The 16,373-nt window shown below is 32.3% G+C and overlaps 4 protein-coding genes across 4 annotated transcripts; 2 read left to right on the forward strand and 2 right to left on the reverse strand.

Moving 5' to 3' along the window:
- Positions 1-1,915: 1,915 nt before the first annotated feature.
- Positions 1,916-4,459, forward strand: LOC107894554 (pentatricopeptide repeat-containing protein At1g12300, mitochondrial-like). The gene has a single exon (XM_041075121.1). It carries the CDS (start codon positions 2,199-2,201, stop codon positions 3,312-3,314), a length of 1,116 nt encoding a protein of 371 aa, XP_040931055.1. The 5' UTR covers positions 1,916-2,198; the 3' UTR covers positions 3,315-4,459.
- A 1,587-nt stretch (positions 4,460-6,046) lies between these two features.
- Positions 6,047-6,667, reverse strand: LOC107905225 (protein DMP10). Its single transcript, XM_016831824.2, has one exon. It carries the CDS (start codon positions 6,665-6,667, stop codon positions 6,047-6,049), a length of 621 nt encoding a protein of 206 aa, XP_016687313.1.
- Positions 6,668-10,426: 3,759 nt separating this feature from the next.
- On the forward strand, positions 10,427-12,643 carry LOC107958167 (trichohyalin-like). Its single transcript, XM_041075122.1, is given in 2 exon segments — positions 10,427-11,744; positions 11,747-12,643. Coding segments are annotated over 2 exon segments (1,929 nt in total). The 5' UTR covers positions 10,427-10,577; the 3' UTR covers positions 12,509-12,643.
- Positions 12,644-13,897: 1,254 nt separating this feature from the next.
- Positions 13,898-16,306, reverse strand: LOC107894563 (gibberellin receptor GID1C). The gene is made up of 2 exons (XM_016819826.2): positions 15,930-16,306; positions 13,898-15,345 (listed from the first exon to the last, which is right to left on the reverse strand). Exons 1-2 carry the CDS (start codon positions 16,053-16,055, stop codon positions 14,350-14,352), a joined length of 1,122 nt encoding a protein of 373 aa, XP_016675315.2. The 5' UTR covers positions 16,056-16,306; the 3' UTR covers positions 13,898-14,349.
- Between the last annotated feature and the right edge of the window lie 67 nt (positions 16,307-16,373).

Below are 16,373 nucleotides of genomic sequence, written 5' to 3' on the forward strand. Positions count from 1 at the left end.
TTGTAAATTTTAGTAGATTATTAGTATATACTAATAGATAATTACAACTCAAGCCATGAATTTAGAAATTGTTTAGTTTATTTGGATGAAACATTGATAGAAAGCTTGAGAATGTTTGAGCTTAAAGGCTTAAATTCATGCAAGCTAGTATGAATTAAGTTTACGGTGGAATAGGTTAATATTATAGTAGAAAGTGTCAAATTAAGCTTATATAAATTAATTTTATTTCATTAGGGACTGAATTGAATAAATTTAAAGTTGTTAGAAAATTTTGTTATAGATTGAAAGTATGAGGTCCCTAGTAATTATATTCAAAGTCAAATTTTAAATTGATAATGAATATTGAAATATACAAGCATTTCAGATAATAGAGTTTTTAGAAACTAAATTGAATAAATGCATAACATGTTTAAATTGAATATGTGATTAACTGAATGTGTGATTTAAACTTTGTATTTGTATTTTAATCTATCGAATGTAGCTAAAGACGAGACCGAACCATTGAGAGATAATGGGAAGGCAAAAACCGTTGAAGACTTGCTATTTCGGTTTGTACCATCATAATTTGTTTTTCTTCTAGTAAATTTTAATTAGGTAACTAGTCTTGTTAAGTTGCTAGAGGCGTATGGATACAACTATGTTTGAATGTTTCGTATTAAATGTTGACTTAACAGATAAGTTTAACAAGTACATTTATGTATATGAAATTTATTATGGTGCTAAAATGATTAACTACTTGGTTGTCATATTGAGAAGTATGTGGTAATACATGTATTAATAGTGTAAGAGTATGAATTTGCCCTATTAAACGATGCTAGACATGGTTAAGGTATAGTTGGCATGTTATAGGATTGCATATGTTATTGGTGGTAGCATTCTGGCACTACGATGCAATTTATTTTGGCATTTCAGTACATTATATTATGTGGAGTGTTTAAAGGATCAATGCGTTTATGCCTAATTAACACCACGATGCTTACTATGGGGTGTTATGGGATAAATTCATGTACCCATACTTATGTTTGCATCTAGTTAATAGGGGCTATAATTAAATGTTTATTATGCTTCTTGATTCTGGAAATGATACATTATTCTTATTCGTAGATAAATGTCATTCTGATTTTGATAAACGAACATCATTATGATTCTGATTATATTAAGTTATTCTGAAAATGATTTCTTTTAATGTCATAATAATATTTTTTTATTTTAATTAAGTTTAATTTTAAATTATGTTAGTACCACTGAGTAATCAATACTCAGAGTACGGATTTGTCTGTTTCTATGCACAGGTTTCATAGGTTTTTAGAGTGATCATTAATTGTCAGCTTCCAAGCGATCAATACTTAGGTCAGGCTTCTAATGTAATGTTTTTACTATCTCTAATACGTGTGGCATGTTTAGGAAGTATTTTGGAGTTCTTATGAGATTTTGTTTATATATATATGCTCATATTATGGTATACTTGGTAAGGTGACCTACAAAGTTTCCAAGCTTTGCTTGGTAGCTAATTATGCATGGTTGTACAAGTTTAAATATGTTAGTTGATACGTTTTGTTTAGTTGTATTGGATTGTATGTTTGGATAATAATTGATGTTGATTATGTATGTTGAATAGATGATTATTGCGTTAGTGATACGATTAAACATGTTTTTTGTATAACTTGCTATGGTTTGAATGCTTGAAAATTGGTAACTTTTGGTCATTTTACTGTTTAATCTCGAGATAGGAAGAACAAGTCTCAAGATCATTAGAATAAAATTTACCTTATTTGTACTCAACTTTTAACCTTTTAAATATAGGGATCAAATTTAAAAGTTCATTAAAATACAAGGACTGGAGAAATATTTTAACCATTATATTATGTGAATCTTCCTCATCGCTTCTGATATAAAAAAAGTCTTCGGCCCATACGGATATCACATTTGGAACACTGAGGACATAAGCTACTTTGCCAGTGCCGTCGCCGTTTGTGGTTTCGTTTCAAGCTCGGCTCTTATATCCACTTTGCTTCATTTCAAGATATGGGTAAGCTTCATTCTTCATTAATTTTCCGTTCAATTGTTAATGGCGGAAGGAATCCTTCTAAATTCCACTCTTCTTATTCTTTTAACACCATTGCTTCCCATGTAAGGGAAAAGCAAAAAAAGCATGATAGTTTGGATAATGTTGATGATGCTTTTTTTTATTTAATAAGATGATTCACAAGTACCCAATGCCTTCTGTTGTGAAATTTAACAAATTATTAGGAGCCATTGTTCGAATGAAACGTTATGGCATTGTTGTTTCGATGTGTAGCCAAATGGAACTATTCGGAGTTTCCCATGATGTTTATACTTTGAGCATCTTGATTAATTGTTTCTGTCAATTAGGTCAAATTGATTTTGGGTTTGCTATTTTGGGGAAAATGCTGAAGTTAGGTGTTGAACCTACTGTTGTAACTTTTTCCACTTTGATTAATGGACTTTGTAATCAAAGTAAGATTTCTCAAGCTGTGAGTTTGTTTGATGAAATGATTGGAAGAGGGTATCAACCTGATTTAATTGTCTACAGTACCATGCTTAATGGGTTGTGTAAGACCGAGTATACCGATCGAGCTGTTAGGTTTCTAAGGATGATAGAAGAAAGAGGTTTTGAACCCGATATTGTAGCATATAATACTGTTATTGACTGTCTTTGTAAGAATAGTTTACTAAATGAGGCTTTCGATCTCTTCTCCGAAGTGAAGGTTAAGGGCATTAGACCAAATATCGTTAGTTATAATTGCTTAATTCATGCTACTTGTAATTTGGGCCAGCAAAAGGAGACAAGGCAACTTTTGAATGAAATGGTGGATAACAATATTTCATGTGATATTGTCACATATAATATATTGATCGATGCACATTGTAAGGAGGGGATGATTTATAAAGCTGTAGATATCGTTGATACAATGGGGAAGCAAGGCATTGAACCTAATATTGTCACGTATAATATATTTATTGATGCATATTGCAAAGAGGGAATGGTTTCTAAAGCTATAGAAACCATTGACACAATGAGAAAGCAAGGTATTGAGCCTAATGTTATCACGTATAATATACTGGTTTATGCATATTTTAACAAGGCAATGGTTACTGAAGCTGAAGATATTGTTGACACAATGATAAAGCAAGGCATTGAGCCTGATGTTGTTACCTATAATGCAATAATAAACGGCCATTGCTTGCAAAACCAAATTGGTAAAGCTAAAAGAGTATTTTCGTTGATGATTGAGAAAGGTTGTGCACCTGATAGACTTAGTTACAACATCATGATCAATGGATATTGCTAATCTAAGAGGTTGGACGAAGCAATGGAACTTTTTCATCAAATAGCTCAAAACGGACCAATCCCTGATACAGTGACATACAACACTCTTATGCAAGGTATGTGTCAATTTGGGAGAGTTATTGCTGCATGTGAACTTTTCAAGACAATGCTTGCTTCTGGGCCAGTTCCAAATCTAGTGACCTGTTTGATTTTGCTCGATGGTTTATGCACAAGAGGTAAACTCGAAGCGGCATTGGAACTTTTTCGAGCAATGCAGAACAGTAGGTTGAAACTTAATGTTGCATCTTATAATATCTTAATTGATGGCTTGTGCAAGGCTGGGAATATTGAAGTTGGAAAGGAATTATTTCATAAACTCTCTGTCAATGGTTTAAAACCTAATGTTTACACATATGCTATAATGATTAATGGATTCTGTAGAGATGGAATGCCAGATGAAGCATACCAGTTGTTTAGGAGCATGGAAGATAATGATTGTTTGCCTGATAGGTTCTGTTACAATGTAATGATCCAAGGATTTCTTCGAAACGGCTATACGTTAAAGGCAACACAACTTCTATCAGAAATGGTTGGTAAAGGCTTTTCTGCAAATTTGTGCACTGCCACTTTAATTTTGGATCTCATCTTACGATCTAATAATTCAATTTTGGTATGAAGTGTTTCAAAGATAGTGTAACGATCGTCACTTGTGAATGGGAATCAATTTGTTCATAACCAATTGTACTGCTGTTATAAGTTAAAACCTTTTGGAAATTACAATGAATGCTAAAGTTATATTTTCAGTTTAACTTGATGTACTTTAAAAGTATGAAACAAATGAGTGTTATAACCCATGCTTCACTTTTCAAATACACACACGCACGACACGGACGCATGTGTTTAGAATGATTTTATGAAATCAAAGCAGCCCACTGATCCATTGGAGACCATAAGTTGATCTCAAGCTGATGTAGCATAAGGAGCTGCAGGGAAAACAGAATTTGTGAACAGCCAGCTATGATGAGTTGTGTGGGATGATTCTAATATTGATGAAGCTTTATGTCCTGCTTTTGTTAAAATGCTTTTAGAATCTTTTGAGGGTGTTGTTGTTATTTGGATTCTTACATTTTGAGTTTCATTTAAAATGGATTGACTTCTTTCATTTGAGATTCCTTCCATTTGCTTGAGGTAAGTATTGAATCACATTTTGATATTTGATGATCTTGACTGGCTTCTTTTATTGAGTTCCAATGTTTTCTCATTTGTAAAAGGTATCCCTTTTCGGTGTCTGGTTTTCTGAACTGGATCAAGAAGACTTGCTTTTATGCGTTTAACCTATCAGATTGTATTAGTGAGATTATATCTATATGCAGATGTAGGAACCATGTCCTTTTAAAATTGTTAATTTATGGGGTCAAAACGATTATTCTCTATTTGGATGGATGGGGAATCCAAAATATCTCCCCAAGTCTTCCATGATTCTAATACTCACATTTCTTTGTGACTTGTGAGTTACACGTATTTGGTGAGAAAACAATTGTTCACTTCGAAGTTTGGAGAACATGGGTTTGAACTACGAAGATAACATTACTAAGAGGTATAGTCACAAATCTCAAATCGTAGATAATAAAAATAACATAAAAGATATAAAAGAAAAATTGTTGACTTCGAAAAACTTAATACTCTATGCTAACTCATCCAAAATATTTCTCAGAGTGTTAAGGAATTTTTTCATTCATTTTTAAAAAATAAATTAATGGCATACAATTAATCTTAACTCGAAATTTATTCAAACTTAAAGTGATCTGAATTAATTCTATCTAAATTGACTTGATCTAAAATCATCTTAACTTACTAAGGGTGTGTTCTCCGTTGCTTTTGGGATGAACTTTTTCTAAAGAAAATACTTTTCTCTTAAAAGTAATGAAGAACATATATCATTAGGCCAACTTTTTTAACTTTTGAGATGAGCTTTTTTAGAGATGAAAAAGCAGTAAATTTTAGCTTTTTCAGTCAAAAAGCACTTTTGGTTATTATTTTACCTTTTTAACCTTACTTTTTGACTTAAAATATGTTTGATGCTATTATTTTGTGTTCTCTTTTTTGGTTATTTAATATGATTTTTATAAATGTGTTAAAAGCATTAATTAAAAATAAAAAATATTTTTAAAATAATATAATTGTGTCAATATCTAATTACTAATATTTAATTATTATATTTAAATATTTAAATATATTTTATATATTCTAATTAAATTTAATAAATAATTAATATTAATTACTTAGAAATATTTAAAATTGATATTATATATTAAAATATTAACAATAAGTTATAATAATTTTTTTTTATATTTTTACTAAAATATCATAATATTAACTAATTTGAACATTATTTAAATACATATTTGTTACTTTATAATATCATGTCTAAAATAGACATTTTACTTTTCAAAAGCACTTTTTGACAGCAATATCAAACAGTTAAATTTTTCTAAAGCACTTCTCAAAAGTACTTCTCAAAAGCATTTTTCCACAACACTTTTCAAAAGCAATGAAAAACTGGCTCTAAATTAACAAGTTTAATGTATATGTGTGCGTGTTATAAGATTTAAAAATTCATTATTGAAAGAGATAATTCAAATTAACCTCAAACATATAACCTAAAACAAACATGATTATTTATTACATAAACATGGTGAGGACACATACGATACAACCAAAATTAAACATATAATAATAATAATAATAATAATATCATTTTGAGTTATCAATCTTATTATTTTGTTTTTTATCATCACGATCGGGCTTGTCAGCATACCCAACCCCTCTTCGTTTGGTGGGGAAAAGCATGAACAATCCACTAGCCAAAATCCCAGCCGCTAATGGCAGATTTGTTATCAATGCATTACCATTAGGTCCCGGTCTAGGGAAAAAGCAACGCTGAACATCATAGCTACTAAAAGCCATGACTAAAAACAATGTTAAAGCACAAGCAGCATGAAGAAAATCAATGGGTGTAAGCCTATATTTCCTTAATATTTCCTCGGCTTCTCTTGGGTCGTCCAAACCGAAATCATCATCCAGTTCACCGTTGAAAACCCAAAGTCCACTGATGGTGGCAATTCCATAATAAAGCTTGCCATCGCTACCTATGAAACTGTCAGTGAAAGAAGATAAGAAGCAAGCGAGTGAACATAAAATAATGGCACCTAAAGTGATGTATTTATGAGCCATTTCACATCTTCCATTGTTGGAGAATGAAGGTATAATGGCTTCGAATGCAAAGACGGTGCCGGTAGGAAGTAGGTTCGAGAGGTTGGCTGAGAGCGGCAGTGCCTTGTGGGCAGATTTCGGAGAAGCTTTGGTGATTGCCATTGCCACGGATATGAGCTTTCGAAGTAGATTTGTCTTTGTGGGTTATGGATTTTATGCATAAAAAAGGAATCAATTAGGGCGTAAGCCATTTTTATCATAAACAATGTGTCATGAATTCCTTTATTTATGAACCAAATTTATTTCCCAAAAAATGATAAATGTCACATTTGCTTATTCCAATTTGCAACTTGCATATTACTATTGTTTCCACCACAAATATCATCTTATAATGGAAGTTAGTGTCAATTAGGTTTTCTACCTTCCATATATATCCAAATTATTTTTAAAAATTTAAAATTATTAAAAAATTAATTAAATGTTGTCATGTCGTCTACGTGACAATTCATATGTATATCTCATCATTAAAGTTAACAAACTTAAATTTTCTATTTATTTTAAAGTGATTTGACAAAAAAAAACTAAAAGTGATGAAAATTTAAATAGAGATATTAAAATATTTCTTTTATAAAATTAGAAAGCGAAAAGACTATTTTATTCTTTTTATTTGTTTTCGAGTTACATTACAATTGCAAATAAGTTTCTACTAAGAAAAATATTATGTCTAAATTTATATACTAAAGAGCTAATTGACAATAGAAATTAATAATTATAATGCATTAGAAAATGGAATATATTCACACCAAAATCAACCAAAAATGAAATTGAGAAGAATCGGATGCAATTATGAGATCAACTCAGAAAACAATTACTCCACTATGGATGGTTGTAGATGCACAAATATTGAGGTGGGCTCTTTAATTTTATTTGGCTACATTTTAAATTTAGTTATTTATGGATTAAATTAAGTTTTTTAATCACGTAACATGATCATCAACGTTATATAGAAAATTATAATATAGTCACTGATATTATCAAAAGTTATGATATAGTCACTAATTAGTCATTGAGCCATTATCCATCATGAATGATATAATCAATGTTTTTTAAGTCAGATCGATGGTTGAATCGGTCAAGTCATCGATTCATCAGTTCAATAAGTTCAATTAATTTAATTAAAAAATTTAAAATATCTGATTCAACTACTTGGTTCAGTCGGTGTTTTGCACAATTCAATCAGTCCATATCTATTCCCAAATCAACCGATTCAAAACCTTTCTCCATATCAATTCCCAATCTAACTACAAGTTGACATGGTTTCAGACAAAAAATCCAAATCAAATTGCATAAATGATCCCTGTACTTTTTTTGAAATTTAATTCTTTTTCCTTTAGTTTCTTTTTTTTTTTAACTCTCTCTATAGTTATAAAGGAGCCTAAGCACTTATTGGAGCATAATAAAAGTATCAAATTCTACAAATAATTAACAGTAATTTTTTATAGAATAATATTTGAATATTAGAAGATTGAAGAGAAAAGAGAATTTTTTGTTTCTAAATATTTAGTTTTGTTTAATTATATGATCTTATCAATGAAATGTATCTCCTATTTATAAAAATTCTCATGATTATTCACAAAGACATAACTACTAAATAGATGTCTATTTGGATACAACTATTCATTAGATATTACATGAATAATCATAAACTTTTGTTAATAGTCTAGTAATACAATTTTTAGTATCAAATGACAAATTTTGGATCACTCCTAACTTTTCAATTATAATTATCAGAACATTATAAATATTTTAAAAATATTCCAATATTTATATACTTCATTTAGGGTGTGTTTTTTTGTTTAAAATATTTTACAAAAAAAAATGATTAGTATAGAAAATGGACTTATTTTTTGAAAAAAATTATATTTTTTATGTCGAAATAATGTTGCGTAAAATATTTTTCGTTGTTTAACATATTTTCTGATAAATTTAATTTTGTAATGCTAAGCATTCAACATTGAATGATACATGGATATTGTTGATAAAATTATCCAATTTTGAGTGCCTAAAAACTTTAAAAATCAATAAGGAACTCAAAACAAATGGAAGAACAAGTTAGTACAATCAATTCCTCATCATCTAAAAGCATTCAATTGAGTGTCCACATCACAAAATACATTTTACAAGAAAACACTCCTCTCATGAATTCATACACCAAGCCATTGTCAACCGAGAAATACATACTTTAAAAACAAACGAATCATTTGACCAAACATGAATACCAACTCTATCATAAATCAACTGCATAATCTTATATAAACAAAATTAACAATGGAGCAACAATATCCATAAATTTCGATATCATTATATGTATCTAATATGTACCATAAAAGTGAAATTTATAATAAATTTTGAGAGTTTTGTGTAGAAGTGGAAAAGTAATTAGGTTTATTCATAAAGAATTTTTGATCTAATCGAGGTGCGAAATACTTATCCAATAACTTCTTAGGATATCCCATAAAGAATGAGATTTTATCTCAGTTGACTGTGTCGAGCACTCCACAACAGAATGATGTAGCTAAAAGAAGAAACAAAACCTTACTAGATATGGTTCCTCTACTTCTTTCTGAAGGTATGCGATACAAACAGTTTGCTATATTTTGAATGATGTGCCAACTAAGTTTATTTGTAAGGCACCTTATGAATTGTAGCATGAAATAAAACTCACTCTAAATCACTTTAGAATATGGGATTGTTTAGCAAACGTTCTGGATAAAAGTGCAAAGAAGTTGGATGCACAGATAGAATTGTACATGTTTGTAAGATATTCGAAAAGAACAAATGATGGATTATTCTACAACCTAAAAAAGAATACAATTAAAATTTTACCCATGCAATTTTCCTCAAAAAAAGCTACATGGATAACTTTAAGCCTCAAAGCAAAGTGGTGCTCAAGAAACTTCTGAGAGTTGTAGAATAATCATCAAATTCAATTCTCAAGAAAGTTGTAGGAATACCTGCAAATAATCAACAACATAAGAAAATCCATCGTAGTGAGAGAATTTCTAAGAAGTTGGACTTCTTCATCTATGATAGTAGTACTTATAATACGAACGTCAATAATGAGGATGATGATCCACTCACTTACAAGGAGACTATGCAAGACATAGATTCTAAGCTCTGAAAATAAGTCATGGATGCTGAGATAGATTTTTTGAAATCTAATACAGTGTGAACTTATAAACTTACCGGTTGAGATTAAATCCATAGTGAGTAAACGGATCTATAAGAAGAAGAGAAATACGAAAGGGAAAGTGGAAATCATAAAGCTAGACGTGTAGGGAAATGCTACACACAGAAAGAAGACATCGATTACATAAGACCTTTTCTTTAGTAGCCATGCTTTAGTCTATCCATATCCTTTTATTCATTGCCGCTACTCTCGATTATGATATTTGATAAATAGATGTCAAGACAACGTTCTTTAATAGCTATCTTAATAAGATTATTTACATGGCTCAACATAGTGACTATGTTGTCAAAGGAAATGAGCAGAAAATTTACAAATTATTAAGATTCATTTATGGACTTAAGTAGGCATCCCATTCATCGAATAAAACATTTGATCAAAGGAACAAAACTTTTGACAACATAACTAATATATTGAGTCATGCAAATTAAACATTGAAACTAAAATTAAGTATTTAGTTTAGAAAAAAAAGTCGAGTAAAAATTAAATATACTAAATCGAATATTAAAGTTAAAACAAATATATCAAATAAAATATTAAGGTGTTGCGGAAGCTTTAAAGAGCACCCACATGTTGAGTAATAACACAATGACGAAACCCTAAATCTCGTAAATATTTTATAATTTTTTTAATTTCCTCACAAACACCTTGAAATTTGGGCCCAAAATTTAAATCTCAAAATTAGCCTTACTCTGCCTTCAAAAATCCCTCCTTTTTTTCTTCTTATGTACTATTTTATCAGTCTATCACCACCGTATCTCATTTCTGCACCACCATAAAAACCCTAGCCTTCAAAGTCCAAATCTCATCTCAATACTCCCAAAAATGGTGAAAAAGAAAGTTACCCATCAATCCAATGACCCCAAACAACGAAACCCGTCTCAGGAAATCCATGACCCTGCCAAAGATTCAACCTTTACTAAAGCTTCCAACCCTTTGAGCCGCCAATCTTCCATGGAAGATCCTAAGGAGAAGCTCCAAAATCTAAAGTCTCTTAACTCTTTGCTTGTCAAGGAAGCCTTTGAGAGTAGGCAACAGATTGACTCTTTGGTTCAAGCCAAGGAAGCTCTTGAGGTTGAGTTGATTGAAAGGAAGAAACTTGAAGCTGAGGAGAGTGAGAAAAATGTGAGCGTTGAGCTGCAGAATGGGTTGGTTTCTGTTTATATGGTGAACCAAATGAAGGAACTTGGTGTTGAGAGGGAAACGGTGATTGGAGCATTGAAAAATAAGGTGAGTGGACTAATAGGTAGTCTTGAAGAGGAGAGGGAAATGTTGAGTTTGGTTTGTGAAGAGAGAGATTTGGTAAGGAATGATTTCGAGCTGCAGGTTAATGAGGGTAAGTTGATGAAAGAGAAACTGACGGAAATGGAGGGGAATGAGAGGAAATTTGTGGAAGAAATTGGGAAACTTAAAGTGGAATATGATAGGTTGGTTTGGGAGAAAGAGGAGTTGGAGAAAGTGAAGAGTTCAATGGTTAAAGATAGAAATTTGTTGGAGAAAAACATGACGGATATGGCTGGGGAAGTTGAGCATTTGAGAAGGGAGAATGAAAAGGTTGTGAGAGAGAAGAAAGAGATTGAGATTGAGAAAAATGAGCAAAGAGTGAAGATTGATGAGATGGAAAAGGAAATGAGTGAAGTTATATTGAGTTTCAGGAAGGAAGATGGGGTTTTGAGGTCTAAAATTTTTGAGTTGGAAAAGAACTGTGGGGAAGCAATGGATAGGGAGGCAGAAAGGGCGATTGAGATCGGTGCATTGGTGGAAGAAAAGAGAGCAAAAGAAAGGAGAATTGAGAGACTAATGGAGGAAAAGGATTTTATGTCAAGATCATTGGAGGCAATAATGGTGGAGTCAGAGGATAGGCAGAGAAGAATTGAGAAGTTATTGGAGGAAAGTGATGCAAATAGAAGAGCGTTGGAAATGAATGAGAAGGAATTAAGGGATATGCATAAGAAAATCAAGGAATTGCTTGGAGATAAAACTGAGATCGAGAAGACAAAATCCATGGTGAGAACGAAAACATCAAGTTGCACAATGAAGTAAGTGAGCTGAGGAATATTGTGCATAGGCTGCAAGAAGAATGCTTGGATCATCAAAAGAAGAAGGATGAATTGGTTTCCGAAGTTAGCCGGTTTAAAGCTTTGGTTGATCAAATAACACTTGAGAGGGACAATGCTTTGAAAGGATTTGATAAGGAGAAGCATAATGGTGTTAACTTGAGATCAAAAGTTTCAGAAATGGAGAATATGCTCAAGAAAACTGAGGAAGAGCTAGCACGGAAGAGGACCGAATGGCAGAACCTAATCGAGGAAAAGAAAGAGATGGGGAGTCACATTGGATCACTGGCTGAAGATAAAGATAGGTTGTATTTGGAACTTTTGGAGACAAAGAGAAGTTTCAATGATTTGAGAGCTAAAATGGAATCGACAACTATTAATTATGAGCGAGCATTGACTCTGTTGAAGAACACTGCTTCACTGTTATGTCAATCTAAAGATGAAAAATCGCCAGAAGAAGCTGCTATTGCTGAACAGAAACTCGAAGATGAAATCGAACTATATGCAATGGAATTGGAAGCAATCAAAAAGGCATTTAAGAACAAAGAGACAGTGGCTCAAGACTTGAAGCAGAAAGTTGAGTTACTGGAGAAATCCATGGTGGAAGCACAAAAGAAAAAGAGTTTCTGGACTTTGGTGTCGTCGGCAACAACTCTTTTGGCTGCAATTACGGTTGCATATGCTGCAAGAGGACGTTGAACGGTTTGGTTTGGTAGTTAACTTTGTTTTACAGTCTTTTTCCCCTTTACTTTTAGGATTAACTGAGAAAACTCTAATGTGACGACATAGTATGTTGTCTAGTTTTGAACTTTAGCTCAGTGAGAAATAATAGGTTCTTGAATAAGCAAGAATCATAACCTCAAAAGGATACTTTTTTAACTGTTTTATGATCATAATATCTATATGTTGATGCTTCATGTTTAGCTATATTGATCCGTGTTGTCTGTTTATTTGTTATTTTGTTGTTTATACTGTTTGGTTAAACTAGAGCTTGATTTGATCATGCTAATCTTTGTTGTCCAGACTCATTCGTGAGTTTTAGATACAGGAATGTGTCCAACACGAGTGTCTGACATGAATATTGCTTAAGAAAAATGAAAACTCGAACATAGATAGTTTGCTTAAAGTTCTATGTATCTGTTGACTAGGTATGTTTCATGATGACTAATCCAATATAGATATATGTATATATACATGAACATGTATCAATGGAACATTCATAAGCAAAGAGCTCATACAATTTCAAATGTTCATGCTTTCACTTTGATGGTAGTTGGACTTGGATTTTAGGAGTTGAATCATTTGTGTATTCATTGTTCCTTGTTCCTATGTTACTCGGATTTCTGTTTGACTGTTGGATATGAGTATGTGCTTGACACGGGTGTGTTCAACATTTTATAAGTGTTTCATGTACATGCACTCCGTAGAAAAGAGCATGTAGATATCGAAAATTGAATTCGGTATATTTACATTAACCAACTCTACTGAACTCATAGATTATTCCGAATTTTGAAATTTATCATATGAAATTTCACATGCAACTGATGCCATCTCTAGTTAGAGCACATAATTAGAAACAAAACTAATTCATGTCTGAAATTAGGAGGGGGACAAAGGAGAATAAATTTAGCAGAAAATAACAAAAATTAGGACAAAATAAAGCCAAAATCAATTTTCAAACAAAAAAGTCAAATAGACAAGTTTTGATGTCTTTATCAAAAGCTTAGCTGTTATTTATCATTATGCTAAATATTTAAGCACAACATGAAAGCAAATCCTAAATGTGTGCTTCTCAAAAATGGGTCCCTTTCAATGCAAATCCAAATTGCAACCACTATTATAAGTTCTTTTTCTAGGTTTTATTTTGGGGAATATAAAATCAATTGGATTGAATGTATCTCTTTGGGTTTTCTTCCCTTTTCCAGGCAAGCCAATTTCTGTACTTTTCACTCCAAAAATGACGAGATGCATCCTATACGAGTAAGGTCCTCGAAAAGTCTTATCTTTATACCTGTTTCCGGATATGCACCAAACATGAATGTTGAACACAGATACTTGCTTGTCTTATGGTAAATATAAACAATCATAGGCCACAAATCACAAAACTAAAATTTTATCAATCTTATGGAACAATATAATTGTATTTACAGTTGCCTGAAAAAGAGTTTCAAACAATACTAGAGCAAACAGAACAGCAATAAATCAAAAATAGAGGAAATAGAGAAGCTAAAAACACAATGAAGACTAATTTAAGCCATCGTCTTTACATAAACTAATAGTAACACATATATAAACATACAAAAGGGTGGAATCTTTCGAATCCGTCTTCTGATATTAGCTTTATGTAACATTAGCCGAGCACCGACCCTTTGATCGGGTACCAGTAAGAGAGCTTCGTAAAACTATAACATCCATTGTCTGAGCGGCAGGTTTATCAGCTACACGCTGAAAAACCTCTTCTTCATGATATATATATACACACACGGGGCAGTAACTGCAAACTTCTTAATCACCACGAGATCGTGAAAAGTTTATTATATTTAGCAGTCAGAACCCACAAATTCACTTATCTCGTCCATAACCGTATGGAAGTGATTGTTATTCGGCAACAAGTAGAAACCGATTGTCGCCTGTTCCATATATAAAAGTTTAACCTCTTTGCCAGCCTTTCTGAGCCCTTCAACATAAGCTAATTGCCAGTCCTGAATAAGGTCCAAACCGGCAACCACAACAAGACTCTTCGGAAATTTGATTCCTTCAAGACTTCTACCGTTAGGTCCAAATGGGTTACATGCAGGATGGTCACGGTTTTCACCTTCGGGGAGAAAAGCTCTCCAGTACCAATCTCGATCTCGTAGAGTAACAAAATATTTCCCATCTAAACGCATTTCGGATTCAGTTCTTTCTTGTCCACCAAACATTGGATTGAGCAGTATATTTCCCAACACATCAATTCCAGATTCCACAGCTCGTGCCGCAACATGGTGTGCAATGTTACCACCAGAGCTATCCCCAGCCAAATATATATGAACCTTCGAATCTTTCTGACTTTGAAGCCATGATCTAGAGTTAACCCACTTAAAAGCAGTCCAACCATCATCATAAGCACATGGATACCTATTCTCAGGTGCGCGTCGATAGTTCACCGAAACCACAACAGCCTTACAGATACCTACCAATCGTCGACATAGAGTATCGTAAATAGCACTATTCGCTGAGGAATGTGCAAAGCTCCCACCATGAAAGAAAATTATAACAGGAACAACATCCCCTACAACAGGCTTTTCAAGCTCAACGATATTTGGCTCAGGCTCTTCAGCAGTAGCTGGTCTGTAAATCCGACAAAGGAGGCCTGTAGCACGATCTATGAGGACATCAAAAGAGAAAACTCCATCAACTGGGTTCAAATTAGCAGGGACTTTACGATCAAGAAACTCCGCCAAGTGACGATTGAAAGTGCCGTCCGGTCGACGGAGAAGATTGTAAGCCAACTTAAAACTGGAGATTAGGACCCATGTATTTAGGGGAACCACCGTCTAACAAAGTTCAATAAGATATACATACAGCATGTTAGCAAACAAAATTCATCAAATACATGAACTAACTTTGCAGAGATACACAAAAATTAGCAAGAATCTATGCTAGCCAACAAGCAATGCAGATATGGCCATGTAAGTCCATGATTTTCACAAAGATTGAAATCAAATGTTATCATCCTCTAAAGCAAGGTGATCCAAATCAATAAATACAAATGATTTTCAAAATCCAAAGAACACCAAAAAAGGAAATAAATGAATGAAAAAAACTACTACAAAGGCTTAACCAAATCAGAAAAACTCCAGCTTTCTTGGAAAACAAACAGAAAAAGCCCAATCCTATATATCATTACAAAAATAATAATAATCAGCAAAAACAGCAAAGGAATCAATAAGAAAAGATATGATAAGATCAACAGCTCTAACAAAAAATAAGCTATAACTCAACTTTATTCAACCAAAAAAACCCAATAATATATCAAAATCCATTAAAATAAACCATCTTTGACAACCAATTTAGATAGAAATTATACAAGTTGACCAAAGAAATTAAGGGGGAAAAAAAGAGAAGAACAAGATTTTACCTTGCACTCATTGAGGTTGACTTCATTACTTCCAGCCATTCCCCTTTCTTTTAAACACTCGAAAACAAAACCCAAGACTAAAAACAGATCTTTTTGAAAAAAAGAACTCAGAAACCCATAATTCATATCACAAATCAAAATCAAATAAATGAAAAAAAAAATGTCCAACAAAGCTTTTAACCTTTTCTCATTCTTTTCTCCACTCCAATTGTCCCTCCTTTTTCCATTTTTCTCTTTTGCTGCTCAACTTCATAAGTATAACTGTATAAGACCAGGAAACTAATTTTTTTAGAAAAAAAATCTCCGTAATAATCCCTTAAATAAAGACAGATAAAAAGAGAGAGTAAACTGTAAACGATAAAATCATAAATCTCACTGGAATAAAACAGAGAAGGTTGTAACATGTATTGCATGTGTGTCGTGTAGTGAAGGATAAGAAAGAGC

This window comes from Gossypium hirsutum, chromosome A08, assembly GCF_007990345.1.
Source record: "Gossypium hirsutum isolate 1008001.06 chromosome A08, Gossypium_hirsutum_v2.1, whole genome shotgun sequence".
NCBI classification, from domain to species: Eukaryota; Viridiplantae; Streptophyta; class Magnoliopsida; order Malvales; family Malvaceae; genus Gossypium; species Gossypium hirsutum.